The 19,025-nt window shown below is 38.8% G+C and overlaps 1 protein-coding gene across 1 annotated transcript in view; it reads right to left on the bottom strand.

Annotated features, from left to right (window-relative positions):
• LOC117409135 (probable E3 ubiquitin-protein ligase HERC3) overlaps nt 1–15,941 on the bottom strand; it is a 36,666-nt gene extending 20,725 nt beyond the window's left edge. Inside the window, exons 1-24 of the mRNA XM_058985435.1 lie at nt 15,471–15,941; nt 14,402–14,531; nt 14,195–14,271; nt 13,678–13,884; nt 11,667–11,758; nt 11,416–11,546; nt 11,141–11,268; nt 10,796–10,872; nt 10,292–10,416; nt 9,504–9,563; nt 9,143–9,248; nt 8,825–9,017; nt 8,137–8,291; nt 6,209–6,283; nt 5,832–5,888; nt 5,239–5,331; nt 5,029–5,148; nt 3,668–3,811; nt 3,306–3,472; nt 2,778–2,841; nt 2,623–2,681; nt 2,046–2,229; nt 1,733–1,832; nt 1,245–1,456 (exon numbers count right to left, since the gene is read on the bottom strand). Of these exons, the coding sequence (XP_058841418.1) occupies nt 1,245–1,456; nt 1,733–1,832; nt 2,046–2,229; nt 2,623–2,681; nt 2,778–2,841; nt 3,306–3,472; nt 3,668–3,811; nt 5,029–5,148; nt 5,239–5,331; nt 5,832–5,888; nt 6,209–6,283; nt 8,137–8,291; nt 8,825–9,017; nt 9,143–9,248; nt 9,504–9,563; nt 10,292–10,416; nt 10,796–10,872; nt 11,141–11,268; nt 11,416–11,546; nt 11,667–11,758; nt 13,678–13,884; nt 14,195–14,271; nt 14,402–14,531; nt 15,471–15,699 (2,985 nt within the window). The 5' untranslated portion in view covers nt 15,700–15,941. The remainder of the gene's footprint in view (nt 1–1,244; nt 1,457–1,732; nt 1,833–2,045; nt 2,230–2,622; nt 2,682–2,777; nt 2,842–3,305; nt 3,473–3,667; nt 3,812–5,028; nt 5,149–5,238; nt 5,332–5,831; nt 5,889–6,208; nt 6,284–8,136; nt 8,292–8,824; nt 9,018–9,142; nt 9,249–9,503; nt 9,564–10,291; nt 10,417–10,795; nt 10,873–11,140; nt 11,269–11,415; nt 11,547–11,666; nt 11,759–13,677; nt 13,885–14,194; nt 14,272–14,401; nt 14,532–15,470) is intronic.
• Between the last annotated feature and the right edge of the window lie 3,084 nt (nt 15,942–19,025).

The following is a 19,025-nucleotide window of genomic DNA, read 5'->3' as shown; positions in this document are numbered from 1 at the left end:
GATTTTCAGAACCATTTGCTCTATGCTATCTTATGCTGTAACTGTAACTGCTTCTAAAAGGATGAAAGTTACAATTAAGGCAAAATGTTTTTTTTAAATAAATACATTACAACTTCAAAATTAATATCCTTTCTATGGACCCAGATGAAAAATATTAATACAAAATAATACAGCAGCAGGATTGCAGGTCTTATCCCTATATGCAACATTTTTTAAAAGCATACAATTATTATTATTTTTTTTTTATAAGTTATACATTTTAACATTAAATGAAATAAGACAACAATTATACACAGGGTACAGTTTGATCAAAAAATACTGTTTAAAGTAAAATCCCCATCTAATTCACAAAGCCATTTACTTTCATTATCACCATTTATTCTGAAAAGAGAAACACTTGATAATCTTAGAAAATTAGAAAAACAATTTAAGACTATTGTACCAGTTTTAACATCTGTTTGTATTTTTCTCCTTTCAGAAAACAAAATAAAAAGCAGTTAAAGGCTTTATGAATTTCCCCACAGTAGTCTATATTACCTAATACAGTATCACAATGTAAAAAACAATTTGGAACCTGTAACACAGAATACATTTGCAATATCGTATTTAGCATCCATGAAATTTCAGCAACAAACAATGATTTTATTTGCAGTACTGTAATTTGAACAGTATAATAATATTATTATTTATTTCTTAGCTGACGCCCTTATCCAGGGCAACTAACAATTGTTACAAGATATCACATACAATTTTACATACAATTACATTATTTTTTTACATACAATTACCCATTTATACAGTTGGGTTTTTACTGGAGCAATCTAGGTAAAGTACCTTGCTCAAGGGTGCAGCAGCAGTGTCCCCCACCTGGGATTGAACCCACCACCCTCCGGTCAGGAGTCCAGAGCCCTAACCACTACTCCACACTGCTGTTCCAATACACAAAAATCCATCATTACCGGTAGCTCTGATGAAACTTATTCTCAATTCTCACTTTTGGGCGAAGAAAATCTTTGGTTCAAACACTTCAATGTATTTTGACACAGCATAAAGGTTAACAACAGGGTAAGATCCCTAGTTAATTAATCAGTTATAAGGAAGCTCCACTTTCCAGTTTCATGTCTCAAAAAGAGTATTTGGAAACAAGAATGTAAACTCAAAAGAACTATCTAAATATTTTATAACAAGTAATCTATGTTCTAAATTCAAACAGTAGCAATGATAAAAACCATTGCTAAGCTTTAATATTCACCAAATCCTTCATAGAAAGTGATTGCATGCAATAACTGCTCTTTCAAGATGTCCACATTGCTGTAATTGGGAAGGTACAAGAACCAATAACAGGTGTTTGCAACGGGATAGTATTCGTCTGGATCCTCTCTTTCTATGTTCACTATGGTGATGCTGAGACTGGCCATCCCTCCTACTGGCACTCTGTCACTTGCTGTCAAAAAGGCTGATAAAACAAATGTTTAATTCAGTAGGAGATACTCACAAAATGATGACTTCTTTGGGCATGTAACTACTGTAATAATACGAGATTATTAGGAGAATATGGGCTATAAATACCATTTGAAAGTTTATTGTAGCATCCAGTAAATTTCAGTGTGCTTTTGTGAAAGGAAAAAAAACTGGCCCTTTGTGATTATTTTGTGATGATCCAAAGGTCTGATTTCTGTCAGCTTCAAAAACAAAGTCATGTCAGTTATGGCTGATGCTTGAAATAACTTACCAAGGAAATGCTTTTTCTGCTCCTCGTCAAGTTCATGGAATACCATCCAGAAATTCCTGATGTTCTCATCTGTAGGTTCATATCCTTTGTAGTTTGCATTCTGTGTTCAAAAAATCAAACATATTATGGTCTGGTAATGCACAGATAGCCTGTACTGTAAGTTACAGGCTGCTAATGCATGTGTTTATTGCTGCCTATTGTGATTTTGTTACCAGTGCCATAGGAACAGACTTCAGAGCTCTACCACTCATATGACATAATGCTTCAGGTCACTTCTGACCTGGACTAGAATCGAATGCTGCAGGAAGCTCACCTTTTCCAATTCTTCCCACTCATATTTGGTGTTTCCATTGAGTACTGCCATGAGCTCAACAGGCAGGAATATGTCCCACATCTTACTGGGGCATCCTTTTCTAAAACCTTCCATAAAATCGTCAAATTGCTTCTTGACCGATTTGTTGAACACAAAATCCACGTATTCTTCAACATACTGAGTTCTGCAAATAAAATACATGGAGTGTGATCATAATAATATTGATATATTGCAATTAACTAAATTGTATGTATATTTTAAAATATGTAAGTTATTTTTCTTGATACAGTATACCCAAAAAGCAGAACTTGTTGTTTGTTTCCCCAGTTTTGAATTACCATTTATGTTTTCTCACTTACTCCCCACATCACCTCTGTTAGACAGGAGATGTCGGCAAGCTACCAGCCCCTGGAGGACAAAGGCCAACTTTGCAGGAGCTTAAGCTTACCAGGCACCTGGCCAGTAGGGGCCACTTTAGTGTGGTGAGGTGAAGCAGGTGATCTGTGTTAACTATGAATGATCTTTGATTTTCTCATGCCAATCCCACACTCATGTTTAGACACATTTCAGGTGTTACCTGTTGTATTTGGTGACAAGTATATCTTTCCCATTCGGCACGAGTTCATGTCCTTGAACCTAAAACCACAAGGTAATATTTGATTAAATGCTTGTCTTCTGAAAGAACTTTTAGAACTTTTTTTTAATTTTTTTTTATAGGGATCACATGCTTACTGTGAAGTCCAAATATAAACTTTCTACGGAATCTTCATCTTCATCAAGAACAGCTTGAAGGCTCCTTAAAGAAAAGAAAAAAAGACAGACATTGTCAACTGATTTTGCATCCATATAGCGTACACCCAGATTTTAACCCCCCAAATATATCTGCAGTTGTCACTGTCAACTATGGGACAACATTCAAAACATTAAAAAATAAATCCATATTCAAGTGGTTTTAGCAAACAAAATAAATTCCATACATCTTGTCTCTATCTAGGTCTCAAATTTGCAAGTTTAAAGGAAGCACATGTTCTAAACTGCATGTACTACACTAGGTTAAACCTGAAAGCAAGGTTTGCAAACAAAGTGTAACTAAGTGTAGTAACAGAAACTGTGTCTTGAGGTGAAAATACATAAATTGCTTCTTCTAAAACTGCGTATTTGAGTCCTATGTATCTAACGGAAGTAAATGAAAGGTTAGATGGAATGATTGCGTTAGCTACACCCACTTGAAGTTACGACATTGAGTTTGCATTTACTTACCTCGCTTCTATTGGGGACAACTCCTTCAGGTCTTCCAGCGTGGGCTTTTCATTCAGCAGCTTCTTGAACAAGGCCAAGGGGAGGTGGAAGTCTGCTACGCAGCGATTGTACAAAGCCATTCCGCAAAGGACTCCAATCAGAAAGAACATATCACTGTTTCTGTGTTCCTGTAAATATAAATGTTTTTTTTTAATTAGAAAATATACTGCTGAAGCTCACAGACACACACACTATGATTTTAATGTTGTCATCAGACATTAACTTGTTGAGCCCCTTAACTCAATCTTGTAATTGCTAATAACATATGTGTAAATATGTATGTCACCAATAATAGATATATTTGTATTATATACTGTAAATACCTTCTGAGTAAACCACACAAGTCTGGAGTCTTCATAGAGTTTAAATACTCTAGGTTCAAATGCATGCAGCTCCCTGGTGATGACAGAGAAGAACTCTTGCGATATCCCTCCGTGATCAATACCGTTTTCATCCACAAATTTGACCTTAAATAAATTTTAAAAATCAATAATGCATCATGCAGTTGACCGGAACTACAATAGAGCTACCCACTGGTCTATTCAAACCAGAAGGTGCCAAATGCTTAATGGTCACAGTGGTATTGGCTAGTCAGGCTACTGAGAATAGTGAAAATCAATACAGAAAGCTTCCCACTACAGTATGTCACAGGCCAAACTAAACAGATAAATATATACCATAAAAGAACAAATAACTTAACCATTTGTTTGCCTATGGAACTTCTGAGTCCTGATTGCCACTAGATATTTTAAATAACTACAGTAGCCCAGTACATACCTTATTTATGTATGTATTGCATTTATATAGCGCTTTTTATACAAAAGTATCACAAAGCACTGTACAGTATTTTTTAAAGAACAAACCACAATACATTTGTATAGCATGTCAAATATACAACTGCCACAATCAGACCATTTAAATAGCAGATTTAAATAACAGTATACACATGATAATAATAATAATACAAAAGCAGCAATTTTAAAGTTACATTAAAACCCACTAAGATAAGAAAGCCATTTTATTATTATTATTTATTTCTTAGCAGACGCCCTTATCCAGGGCGACTTACAATTGTTACAAGATATCACATTATACATTATTATACAGACATCACATTATTTTTACATACAATTATAACATTCCATAATTTAGGAGCTCTACAAGAAAAAGCACTACCTCCCATGCTTTTGTTGACCCTATGAATAACCAGCAGCCCCACATTCTATAATCTCAGAGTGCGGTTTGGGAGAAAGGAGGCCAGTAACTCCTGCAAATAACTGGGTGCTAATTCATTTAGGGCCTTGTAAGTTAACAGCAAAATCATAAAATAAATTCTATACTGCACAGGAACCCCCTGTAAAGAGGCCAAAACTGGTAATATGTTCACTTTTCCTTGTTTTAGACAGAATTCTAGTCGAGGTATTCTGAAGAAGCTACAAGCGGGATACCACAAGTTTTGGGATACCAGAGAAAAGTACATTAAAATAAACAATTCTAGATGAAACAAAGGCATGCATTAGTCTCTCGGAATCAGACACGGAAATAATTGGTCTAAGTTTGGCTATATTTCTCAAATGGTAAAAAGATACTTTAGTAACTTCCCTAATATGAGTCTCAAATGAGAGATCAGTATCCAATTCATTACCTCAATTCAGATGTATTTTGAGTTTTATTATATAATCACCTTTAATGGCCAGCAGGGGTTGCAGGAATTGTTTCTTAAGTACTGCAAGGTATCATGTAAGAGATTTCTTCGGTTGACAAGCAGATTATTTCCTCCAAAATGATGCGTCTGGGCAGCGGTCTGTCACAAGCAAAACACAAACAGCTGAAAGTAGCACACAACTTTATAAACCTAAATTTAAAACATATTGTAAACTAAAAATCAACCTACAAAAAATGTTTTATAACAATCCATTCGGAGTGTAAAGCGTTTGGCACAGAAATCGAAGATACAAGGGTAATCGGTCAATGAATGTAGGAGAATCTGAAAAAAACAAAAAACAAGACACATTTGTGTTTAATCTTTTTCAAAAAATGGCCAAGTCAAAGAGAGTCAAAGAGGCTAAGTCAAAGAGTGGTTTATTTAACTTGTTATAACCCAGGAAATGGTTTTAACAAAACTAAAAGAAACCCCATGGCATAGCCCTCCGAAACAGATATTATATATTGTCCCATTAACAACAATCATGGCTGAAAGTACCGTTTTGATATTTGTTTATTGATGATATGTACAATAAAATCAAGAAAAAAAAAGAAAAAAAAACTATAATATGTCTATTATTGGTGACATACATATTTATACATATGTTATTGGCAATTACAAGATTTAGTCTTATCAAAATGTAATCAGCGAACCTTTTTTGAGGGGCAATTAATTCCTAAATTCAAATGGAAAAGAAAGTAATTCTGGACTGATTTAAGGATTCTGAAAACAGAATGCCCCCATATATTCAAATAGCAACTATAAAATGTTGTTCTACATACCATAAATGATTTTTGTTTTTCAATTAATTTCAAATTAAGAGGATGTATTTGTTCAATCTGCAAAGATATAAAAAGTATATAAAAAATTGTGGAAGATATTAACACATAAACACACAAATGATCTTAATATTGCTAATGTAAACAATCTATAATGATAATGTGCCCTGTAATTCCCCAGACTTTCACTATAGTTCCACTAATCTTTACTATCCTTTTACCATGATATCAGCTTTTATAAGATAAGGGTCTCAGGAGTTTTGATCTGCTTGTTTTAACGTGTTTATAGCTCCCAAACAGGATGTAATAACTAATAAGAGGGGATTTCTGAAGTAGGTATATATTAAATACAAAATTTAGGGGGAAGAAAAACAACTTACTGAGTGAAAATAAAGTCCAATCTCAGAGATGTTGAACTTATTCTCCTGAATCCTGTTACCAGCATTGGAGTTCACCTGTAGACAAATAACATAATAAAGTATAATCTAACCACACCAACTAAAACTTAGCCAAATTGTCAGCCAGAATTAAGAAAATGTGATCTCAGATCTCTGTTAAGCATTATCATTATGCAGAGAATGGCTGCACAGACATGGGGTTGATGTAAGGATATGCACAAAGTGATTTGCGGGTCCAAACCCCTCATAATGCTACCGTAAATCGTGTTTAGCAGCTGTAAAGTCGGAGTGTACCGGTGTTGTGTAATATTCTGCATCCCCTGACTGATTGCTGCATGCGCAGTTTTGTTATTAGTTGTGATCTGACTTGTGTGCACCTGAGTCTTTTGAGCAGATTACACGTTCATGAGTCATCACCCAACAGTGCACACTTGTGTGAGTAAGAATAATTTGCTCATGGCTACATTAACAAAATGATTTCTAATTATTTCTGTTTCAAATCAATTTCCACATCTGTATAACTTGGCAAAGCTTTGCCTTACAGCCAATTCAGTGGATGCAGACGTGCAGTCTCAATGTATGGGCAAGTCCACACCAGACAGAGAATGTCGGCAGCAACTGCTGGGGGATGTTGCATGCTTGCCTTTAACAAATGACAGCACTCTGTTTTAGTAAGGATGCAAGTACCACTATTTATAGTGCTCTGAAATAGTGTCTACTTAGGTTTATTTAATGTTTAAACAGGTCTGCAAAATGTCCACAAAATCCTAATTTTATTCCATAACCTACCTGCGAAAAATATGTAAATTTACCGCGATTTAAGTAGACACCTAATTATAATGTTTATGTAAGGGTTATGCCTTGCACTTAAGCAATTGCTGACGCTCCAAAAACTTTGCACCTCTTCTTACAAGGTGCAAACCACAGTTGAAGCGAGTAACTAAGAGCTGTATAAAGGCACACACCCAAAGAGACCTGTCATTGGCTTCAGGAAGGCGGCTATGGTACACTTCCCGATGCGGCGACACTTGGTTCTTGTTGAGGAGAGACAGGAGCACGTTCGGAGGAGAAGGGCAAGACGAAAAAGACCCTGCATATTCAATCCCAGGGTCATTTTGTTTGGGATGCCAGAGGATGCAGTGCTAAAGCGTTATCGTCTCCCTTTGCAGGTCATCCTAGACCTAATAGCTGAATTGAGGGATGAGCTAGACCCCAGCATCAATCTAGGGACCGCTATCCCTGCACTTGTGAAAGTGCTGTGTTCTCTGCACTACTTAGCCCCTGGTTCCTTTCAGACCCCAGTTGGAATGTCTGGAGGGATAGCCCAATCCACCTTTTCCAGAGTGCTAGGCAAATTTCTGGATATCATGCTGAAAAGGGCAGGCCAATACATATCATTTCCTAAGGATACTAGCATAACTGATGTTGGCGGATGCTTTTACAAACAACTCTTTCATGCTGAGCCATAAGGACTCTCAGCTCCTTCTCAGAAAACTTTTCTTTTCCGTGCGTCAAGAGGACTTTGCTGCCCTTCCTCTGACATATTTTTTCATATTTGTATTTTCGTGCTCCACAAATGTCATACAGCAACTACTGCTCTCTGTACTCCTAACTCTGCAAGTGTGGCCCTGAATATACCGATGCGCTCATTGAGACTCTCATTATCATAATTGCGGATCATGATTTGTGCATGTTGAGTAATTTGCATTGCTCTTAAACTTACATAGGCCGCAGTGCAAAATACCTGCCTGGCCGCTAGCAATTTGGATTTTGCATCTGCAATTATTTGCACTGCATCTATACTTGCATCTACCCCAATGTATCTAAAGTTTAATGTGTGAGCATGAAGGAGGATAGGGTTAATGCAGGTTGTTAAATAATAATTTTTCTCTTTTGAACCACTACATTACCTTGTATAGTATTTGCAGGACACGTAAAGAGTTCTCAAGTTTATCCTTCACAGGGGAACCTGCTCTTGCCCTGTGAAGGTATCGGCTGGATACAAGATGATATAGCATCACAACCAACTTGAAGAAGGCAATGGGTATCTTTGACCACAAGGACTCTAATACAAGAGAGAATCAGAGGAAACATAGGAAGACAGCAGGGTAGGAAAAGCACAGAGCATCTTTGATATGCATCTTTCTGTTCATGTTTCTTCAAGCTAACACAAAAATATCAGTAAGGTACATCCCTCCACAGATGTACATTCAAAACTACAGCGATTGGTATGATGAAAAAGTTGATGACCTTGATGTATATCTACAGTATGTACAGTACAGAATAATATAGAATACAAATGCCAATGAGAATATTGTACGGTAGTTAAGACCTAGATGTCATTATGTAAGCAAATTAGGTGTAAAGTGTTCTCAAAATATAATGTAAGTGTGACATACAGATAGACAGATGTACAGACAGAGAAGCACCTCCATAGATCTTTTACTCCCAACTTATTCTATGATGTTTTCACCCCATTTAAAATAGCGAGGATAATAATGGTGGTGTGAAAATATCAAGCCACAAGATAAAGTGTCTGTAAGTCAAATGCAACAAACTACTACAAAGAACACAAAACATTAACATCACAATTCTTACCAAGTATTTCTCTGCTGCTTGGCTGTAGTCTGAGAATGGCTTCAGCTAGAGAAGATGCTACCTCGCTGATACTTTGCTCTGTTTTGAGGACTCTAATGAGTTCAGGTATAATCAGGTAAATCCTCAAGGCTTCGACACCAGCTGGGGCCCCACTTAGAGAAGGCAGCAGCTTGTTCAGAACCACAGATTCAACCTGGAAGCACAAAGGAGAAGTTTAGGATCTAAACACAGGTAAAAAGAATATTGGTAATCAAGAAATATTGATTACAGATGACAATGCATGGATGGGGCATTAGTTTGAAAATAAATAAAATATACCTGCATTAACACTTTCATATTCCTTGCTAACTTCTCAAAAGCAAGACGCACAAGGGATAAGTCCATGCCCAAGGTCTCAGCGGTTGTCTTAAAGTGTTTATCGTTGCTTAAACAAATTATAAAAAAAAAATTAAAAAAACACATATTTACATAGTTAATGCTTCTAAACAGTATTGATACCAGTTAAACAGTTGTGAGAGAGACAGTAAAGTTGTCAATTTAAAAAGTAGCAATAGTTAAACATTACCTTCTGGGAGGGCAGAGGATCATATAAAATAATTGAAAAGCATGAATGCATTTAGCTATCAATTCCATTAACAACCGCTTCATAAATACTTCATTGCTTCATAGTTTATCTTACCTTTGTTCCAGAAAACTCCCATTAAGACACGAAGGAGATGAGAAAACCCTTGTAATTTCTCTAAAAAACAAAACCAAAAAATGTAAAAGGAAGAAAATGTAAATGGTTTGTCAGTTACAGTAAGTGGTCCCTGTTACATTATGGGTTGGCATGGGCCTTGGAATTGCAAGTCCCAGTTTTACAAAGAGTAGCACACAGCAGCCAATGCTCCCCTACTCAAACATTTGTTTAAATTGTGTGTGTGTGTGTGTGTGTGTGTGTGTGTGTGTGTGCGTGTGTGCTGTGACAAGGCAAAACAATACCATGCCAATTTAGGGCCAACCTTTCCCGCTTCCTCATTTCTGAGGCAACTCTGAATATGCATGTGAAATGATGAAATACAATTGAAAATAACTAGTATGAACTGCAGTCGATTGTGGAGAGATTGGATCACTTGAGATAGGTGGTAGGCTGCAGGAACCACTTGTGTGTGTGTGTGTTTGAAGTGCATTAGAGATGTTACAGAACTCTAGCTAAGTGAGTGACAGAGAGGGAAGAACTGTGTCTCCCCATGTAAAGACTGAAGCCATATTTTGGTTATTTATTATTATGCCTAATTGTGTGCTTGGAAAACCCTTCAATTTACTTTCCTTTACTTTATCATATTAGCTGTGCTTTCACAGTAACATTCATATTCCTCACAAAGTCATAAAGGTGGTCATAAATATCTGGAAATTACTCTAAACTTTGGGAAACAAAAAGCTACAGAAAAAAGTCATGTGAGGGAAACAGTTGTTTTAATTACTTACTTTTTTGTATTCTTCCATTGTTTTGACTCACATTCTGAGATCCATTTGTCCAGCAAATTATCATTGATACTGGAAATCCTTTTACCAGTTTTTAAGGGGAAACTATTTGCTGAAGGCTCAAGCTCCTACAAACAAAAAATATTTTAAATTATAGTTTTAACAGTTGACAACATCCTAATGTAATTTATATGCAAATGGTTTCATTAACATAAATGGGCTTCGAATGCTATCTGCAAGCCCCAGTTTTACTAAATCCAAACTTACTCAATTCTAAAACAAACTTTTGGCTAAAAGTCTTTCTCAATGTCTTGAAGACTGCACTTTTTTAGTATTTCTAAATGTATCACTATTGAGTGTTTTATAGTTATGGTTGAATTAGCTTTTTTAAATGCTGGACAAATAAATGACAGAGTTTTTGTAACCGTTTATAAAACAGGTTCCAGTCCCTCTAGCACTATCAACAGGTATTGCTATTTAGATGAGATAGTTCGTTAGTTAGCTTACCTCCATTTGAGAGTATAACACAAATGTCTGGTTTCCTCCAGCAACAATTTTATCAACGGCGAGGTTGTTTCCATCTGCTATACAAAACAGAAACAAGGCAGAAAGCAAAATAATTACAATATGAATATCTCTAAAAAATACATTACTGTGTATTGGGGTTTAAAATGTGGTGGTGGAAGCTCAGTAGGCTTGATCTCTCTTCTCTCGGATATTCAGAACTTGTCAATGGTGTGGGGTGTTACCACTGTGCTTTTTTTTCTACTTGGAGTTAATTCTGTTAATAAAAAAAAAAAAACATGACAAAAAAAGAAGCACAAGCTAACTATCTCGTCCAAATAGTAATACCTGCTGATAGTGTTAGAGGGTGTGGAACCTCTTGATTACTGTTCTGTCCAGTTCCCAGCTGCCCTTGCTCTCCACACCCAAACGAGTAGACCTTTCTGGTAGAGGAAATGTAAACAACCGTGTGGTGCCTAGAATCCAAAGAAAAAAAACACTATAGACAGTTAAGCACAGACTAAGGACAACTTATGGCAAATAAAACAGAACACAAATATTTTGGGATGATTTAGGTCAATCATCGTAATCATTCTTGGGTATATTCAACACAGTTATGTTACCTTCCACATGCTATCTGTGAAACTTTCACCCCCCACAGCTCAGCAACTAGTCGAGGTCGGACTTCATTCCTTGTTGAGTTGTGTCCGAGTTGCCCGAAACTTCCTGCTCCAAAAGTGTACACTAACCCATCCTTGGGGAAAAAAACATAGCAGAAATAAATAAATAAAAGCAATTAGTTTAATAGTGGGTCAAATTTGTCATTTGTCAAATTTCTATACTAAGAATGCAGGTACCGTAAGTAAAAACCAACCTTGGTAAGAATGGCTGTATGTTCCTCTCCACAAGAAATAAACACAGTCTTCTTGCGTTGTAAAGACTTTACGAGGGTTGGACAAAATATGTCTGCAAGTGGAAAGGAAATCATGGAAAACAGTCACTCTGCTACATGCTATGTATTTCAGTTTGGTAATGCTACATGCTATGTATTTGAGTATGGTAATGTTATATGCTATGTATTTGAATTTGGTAACGCACAACAATTAAGATGGAGGAAACAGGGGCTCCCGAGTGGCGCATCCAGTAAAGGCGCTCCGTGCGGAGTGCAGGATGTGCCCTATAGCCTGGAGATCGCAGGTTCGAATCCAGGCTATGTCACAGCCGACCGTGACCGGGAGTTCCTAGGGGGCGGCGCACAATTGGCTGAGCGCTGCCCGGGTAAGGAGGGCTTAGGTCGGCAGGGGAATCCACGGCTCACCGCGCATCAGCGACCCCTGTGGCCGATAGGGCGCCTGTGGTTCTGCAGTGGAGCCGCCAGATCTGTGTTGTCCTCCGGCACTATAGGTCTGGTGGCATTGCTGTGGATCTGCGTGCGAAAAATGACGGCTTGGCAGGAGCACGTTTCGGAGGACGCGTGTTCCAGCTGCCGTTTCCCCAAGTCGGCGGCGGGGTTGCGAGTGGTGAGCCGAGGATACAGATAATAATTGGGCATACTAAATTGGGGAGAAAACCAGGGTAAAAAAAAGAAAATTGGCGACGACTAAATTTATAAAAGAAAAAAAAAAAAAAAAAAAAAAGATGGAGGAAACAAACAACAATGAGAATATTAATTTAGAGCAACAACCCTGTGTCCTTTTTGGTTGATTTTCTCATCTCAAACTTCCGGAGCTTTCTACAGAAAGACATCAATTGAGCCTATTCAAATTCTTATGATCATTACCTTTCCCTTTAGGTGAACTAGTTCAGTTTTCATTTCCTAATTTGTGAACCATGTACATTAGTACAGTACTAATGAAGTCCTGCACATATTCTTACTAAATTATATATAAATGTACCACCTATTGCATTCACATATTTATGCACATGACCTTATTTATTGCATGTTGGCTAGACTCCATGATTACCAAGATTTTAACCTTTTAGGGTCTGCCCAATGTTAAATATCCTGCCGGCGACCTGGCCCTTTAAATCGTTTTACTCAGGGACTGTGAGAGCCTTTAAAACGAGGTCCTGCTTGTGTATTTCCGATAGATGACCATATTAGGAGATAACCTTGAATGGGAGTGTTTTGGAATGTAGCTGCTGCGCTGAAGACAGACCTACCTCAGTACAGTAAACAAACATTTTCACACAAAATCTTTACAAAATAAGAGAAATGGCGATATTGAAGGCACAAGGACCTATTTTCCAATAAATATTTTTCTTTTTTCGTGTGTGTGGATAAGATGCACGAGACTAGAGCTGTTAGGGTTATGTTGCTCTGGTCGTCACCGTTCTGGTCACTGTGGTTTGGCCATCAAACCACAGTGAACAGCCCCATCTTGTGCCACATGATCAGGGAAATTCGTCGCTGGGACTAACTGTTTTTGGTTGCTTTTGGTCCCTTTTGTATGGCCATAATTCCTTTATTTTTTTTATCCAATTTGTTCCAAAAAAATGTTTCCATGTTCCCTACATGTTGAAGTTTCATTATGCACTGTCATATTTAAGCTGGTCATGCTAAAATATTTTTTACAAATAATAAATAATGTTTTTTTCTAAAAAGCGTCTCTCTTTCTGTGGTTTTTGTTATCTGTATTGAACAGGGTGAGTTTCAGACTATTTCACTTTTTTTCATGAAAGCCTAGTGTGTGCAGATCCATTTCATATATGACATGTACCTGTAACCTTTATAGGTAAAGAGTTATAGCCACAAATCTAACAATAGCAAAAAACAGGTGAAAATAGTTCAGACCCTAATTAAAAGCAAGATATAAAAATAACAAAGTTCCCTTTCTATTACAAAACAATTTGCTTATATGTCATTGACAATGAAATGCTTTTACCTGTGGTGTTCCCAAGTCCCAGCTGCCCTGCATGGTTCCTCCCCCAGGCATACACAGCCCCCGACAGAGAGACAGCGAAGCTGTGGTCTCCACCTGCAGCAATCTGAGCCAGCGGGATCCCCGACAGAGACTTCAGAGGCTGGGGGGATGGAACTTCTGCACCAAACTGACTCGTCTTAATGGTTTTCCAGGAAAACACTTCACCTTCTTTAAACAGAAAAACAAAGCACAGTTCAACATCTTGTCTGTGAAAGTATGCTATCTTAGGTACATATACCGTTATTTCTCTGTAGTCTTTTCATTTTACCATTTTCATATTTGTATTAACTAAAGTTCTACTTCAAAATGACCAGCCAGGTTTGTAGATTGATAAAATAATGGTAATTAAGTTTGCCTAGACATTAATAAAATAGTACTAATGATAATATATATATAAACGGGCTGTCCAGTGCTATCAGTTACATTATATATATATATATATACACACACACACACACATTTTGGAAGATTTTCTTACCTCTGGACAAAGCCAATGAATGATGGTTTCCACAAGCAATTTGAATGATTTTTCTGTCACTTAAACTTGACAGCAACCTGTGGCAAAATACAAAAGAATACACTTCATGTGTTTAGGAAATGCAAGTATAAATATATACAAATACAATACTAAAGCTTACTGAACAAAAATGGCGTATCCAAAAACCTGAAAACCCATGCAACTCACCTGGGATGTACCACTTTAGATTGATCTTGGCAATTCCACTCAAAAATCTTTCCTGTTTCAGAAACCAGCACAATACGAGTTGCACCACAGTCTACAATGTTGATCTTTTCTTTTCTCAGCAACAGAGGCTCTGCATCAACACAAATTGAAGGTGTGACAATTGAATCTTCATTCATTAAATTTCAGAACTAAAACCCACAAGACACAGCAAACCAAATACACAGAAAGTTGTAGGGAAGTTAATGGAAGGAAGGGGAATGAGAAGAACTGTTTGTGTAAAGACAGGGTTGACGTTGGCAGGAATTATAATAATGATGGTGCAATTAGCAACTTTCCAGTCAGTTGTATGTGGCCTTATTTAGTCGTTTATTTAGACGTTTATTGTGCTATACTGTACTATTGTAAACGGGTAGAAACGTGTAAGCTCTGTGGAAATCAATCATGGCATATATGGCAAAGAATAGTTTAAAATATATAATTGCATTGTGTAAGTACTGGGAAAAAGTTGTAAAAGTGGATATGGGGTGGCCGTAGTCAGTGTAGGTTTTTTTTTCACCTCGATATTCCAGGAGAGGGCGCTCAGGGTGAGCTTTGCATGCTCGAATCTTGTGATTATGTTGTGAGAGAACAGAAAACGAAAATGAAACTGTTCGCTGTGTGATCAATTTCATCAGAAGCGAGACAAATAAGAGCTAAGCCCTAGAATTTACGACACAGTGCTTTGGTAATATTCCACTACGGAGTTTTACAGTTATTTACAAAATCGAACAAGCAGTAAACATTAGGAATATCTGCCCATAAGCTATTAACAGCATTGACTGAACCTGAAATGTACACACAATGCCATCATCTCAGCATATTAAATAAAATAATAACCTCATTATTATTTTTTCTTTTTTTTCCTAAATAACTAATTTTTCTATTAGTTATTTAGGAAAAAAAAGAAAAAATAATAATGAATAATCAAAACCAACACTTACCATAGTGTCTCATATTAATAGAAATATACAAATACAAAAATTACTGAACAGCAACATCAATATCAAATATATAAACAAAATACACATACTTAATTTTCTTTTCTGATGTTGCTCTCCTCTTTCTTCACTCTTTGTCCACATCACGCCATTCCCATTTTCCTTAACAAACGCAATAACGCCGTTTCCACACGCAATTTCAATTACTTTTTTCGAGTCTGGTAGATGGAAATTGTTGTCCTCCAATTTAATGTCATCACCTGTCTGAGGAGATAACCCTAAGTCAGTCCAGGTAGCTTCTCCCCAGGTGTACATCATCATAAAAGCAATCTGCTATCAGCCTACAATAAGGTTTGATTCTGCAGTGTGCATCGGTTTCAACTTCTACCGCTGAATGCTAAATAATAATACCGTATTAAAAGCTCCAGTGAACAATTATATAGTATTCCAGATGTTAATGTTTTGTCACGCCCACGTTTTTTTTCAAGCAGTGAGAAAAACATACCGCCGCCCCCAGACTACACGGATTGGATCGTACACATTTTAACCTGCCTTCTGAAACAACACGCATCACTGGCGTGCAGTACGAGGACGCAGAATGTGCTTTTTTCAGGCGCTTTATTATTTGGTTGGTCTTACTTTACCTACTGAGGGGGCTGGTTTGACCAACCTATACCCAAAGGTAAACAACAGCTGTTACAGTATCATGGAATCCAACTGGATTGCATCATCAACCACTTATTTTAAAGGGGAAATCACAGGATAACCACAGCTGTGAGCGATGGAACCCAGTGCTTGAAAATTCTGTAATACAATCTAGCTTCCCCAGAATGTATTAGGGTACTACTAGAGCCAAAAATTAAATGTGCAGTTTTTCAGCTAAAGAACCTATTTATTTTAATACAAATATAAAATGAATTCATTTAAAGAACATCACGTATTTTAACAGTGAAAGGGATATGGATTTTAATGTATTTAACAAACCACTGTATTGCTGTTAGTGTTAAGAAGTAATTAGCATAGTATTATTATGTTACTGTGGGATGATAACAGTAGGTTATTAAAAACAAAAAATATGTATATGACTTTGATTATTATACCGACCAGCTGATAGCCACGCGATTAGTTTCGGTTTTTAAATACGATGACGGTAGAAAACAGAAAACGAAAGTGAAACTGCAAGCATACACCACAGCTTGAGATTCAGCACGTCAGAGCAGTTACAACAGCTACCCTTTCTTCTGTCTTTTTATTATAACTTAATCGGAAACTAAGGTGCGGGGCGGGGTTTATTGCACGGAATGGGCAGTTAAAGGTGGGTTCGGTTGGTCTTTTCAGCAGTGTTATATTGTTCCCACTTAGTTGTGTTATGTGTATAATTTTCGTCGTCTTTGCACCTTCGGAACCAAAGGTTCCGGGAACTTTTTGGTGATAGAAAGAGGGTTCTGAGCCGGAACGGGTTAATGACAGCACGTTATTAATCGGTTCTGATTGCTAAAATATTCTCCTCACGTATGTGTAATGTTCTACGCTGCTTTTTAATGCAATTGAATTAAAGTGCCTTTCTTGTCCGTTCTGTCTCGTAGCTTTTACTGACAGTCTTTCTTTAGTAAACAGTATGTCAGAAAAAAAAGAAAAAACGAAAGTTGAAACTGCTGAATGAATTTTTATTCTCCAGAAATGAAACTAGAGCAGATAGGATTCTGCTTAACTACAGTATATGGTCTTCCCCTTTTCGCATAATTATTACTCGCAGCTCACCATGATGATACATATATTTTATTAAATATATTAAAATAGACTACACGTAGCAGTGCAAATAATATTTTAACAGTTTTTTATTGTCTTAAAAAAGGAACATTAACTAAAAGCAATGTGTTCAACATTTGTGTAAGAATATATCCAGTATCAGATTTTAAATAAATAACTAAAGTTAGTTGACAATGAAGACATTGTAGCGAGCACAGGGATTAATGGAGACACGCACACAATAGCACTTTTAGGTAATGCAGTTTATTAAGCAGCTAACAGCAAGTCAGCGCCAACCAACCAAACACGCACACACAGCCCTTCCCCACCCCAGAGCACTACTCTGCCTCTCAGGGTGACAGTCACATACTTAACAAACAACACCGGAAGGGTAATAACAATTACAGGGAAATGCATAGAACAGTACTGGAACTTTTACAATAACAAACAAATAAACACAACAACAATAATTCCGTTTCTCCCCTACCATAGTTCGTACTCCCAGCATCCTCTGCTGCACATTAACCAAATGTGGGGGACTGGCTCCGGGCACAGCGCCCTATTCGCCGACAGGTGGCAACGGCGAGTCAGTCCAGCCGTGCCCGTTACACAGCCCCCATCTTAGGGCCGAACGTCCCGTCGGCCCAACACTTAATGTCTCACAAAGTCAGAGAGTCCCGGGGGTGGTCGACGGATACACTGGCCGCGCTGGAGCACAGGTGCAGCGGGCTGGGAGTCAGCTGAAGCTGGAATGCTCCTACCTGGGCCACCAGCTGGTGAACTATTCGGTTGTTGCAAGGGGGAAGCGCTTTCCCTGTCCTGGGAGCTGGCCTCCGGGCTGGCTGCAGGGACAACCGAGTTTGTTCCGGGGCGGTAGGGGGCCAAGCGGTCTTGGTGGAGCACAACCGCCCGGCTACGGGTCCGCAGCCGCACTCGATAAGTCACCTCAGAGAGCCTCTCCAGAACAACACAGGGGCCCTCCCAGTTACTGGCCAGCTTGGGGCAGAGTCCCTTTCTTCGCCGGGGGCAGTGAACCCAGACCTGCTCCCCGGCTTTAAATCCCCGGCCCTTGCAGTGAGTATCGTATGCCCGTTTCTGACGCTGGCCAGCCGAGGTGAGGTGCTTCCGAGCGTAAGCATGGGCAGTGTCCAATCGGTCCTGTAGCTGCTGGAGGTATTCTGGGCCGGCAGGTTCCGGAGTGTGGAGCTGAGGTGGCCGGCCGAACACAAGGTCCACTGGGGTGCGGAGCTCTCTCCCAAACATAAGGGCCGCTGGCGTGCACCCTGTAGATTCATGCACTGCAGTCCGGTAGGCCATTAGGACCAAGGGCAAGCATTGATCCCAGTCACGCTGGTGCTGGGAGATCCACATGGTCAGCTGGGTGGCAAGGGTGCGGTTAAACCGCTCCACCAATCCATCGCTCTGTGGGTGTAGTGGGGTCGTCCTGGTTTTCTTAATACCCAGCCGCCTGCACACCTCACCAAACACCTGCGCTTCAAAGTTACGCCCCTGGTCACTGTGTAGCTCCTCGGGAACCCCAAACCGGCAGAACATGCCTTCCAGCAGTGCCTCCGCGCAGGTAGTCGCGCTCTGATCGGGGACTGCGTACGCCTCGGGCCATTTAGTAAAGTAATCCATGGCCACCAGGACGTACCGGTTGCCCCCCTCCGTCCGTGGAAACGGCCCTAAGATGTCCACACCGACGCGCTCTAATGGTGCCCCCACCTGGTACTGCTGGAGCGGGGCATGAGAGCGGTCCAAGGGGCCCTTCCGGGCGGTGCACTGGTCACAGCGTCGCACATAAGTCTCCACATCACGTCAGCACCGTCCCCAGTAGAACTGCTCCCGAAGCCGACCCAGGGTCTTGGCAACGCCGAAGTGTCCAGTGGCTGGTCCGC

The sequence above is a fragment of the Acipenser ruthenus genome, chromosome 2, assembly GCF_902713425.1.
Source record: "Acipenser ruthenus chromosome 2, fAciRut3.2 maternal haplotype, whole genome shotgun sequence".
Lineage (NCBI taxonomy): Eukaryota > Metazoa > Chordata > Actinopteri > Acipenseriformes > Acipenseridae > Acipenser > Acipenser ruthenus.
The sequence above is the reverse complement of the archived record's forward strand: the minus strand, read 5'-3'. Positions and strand labels throughout refer to the sequence as shown.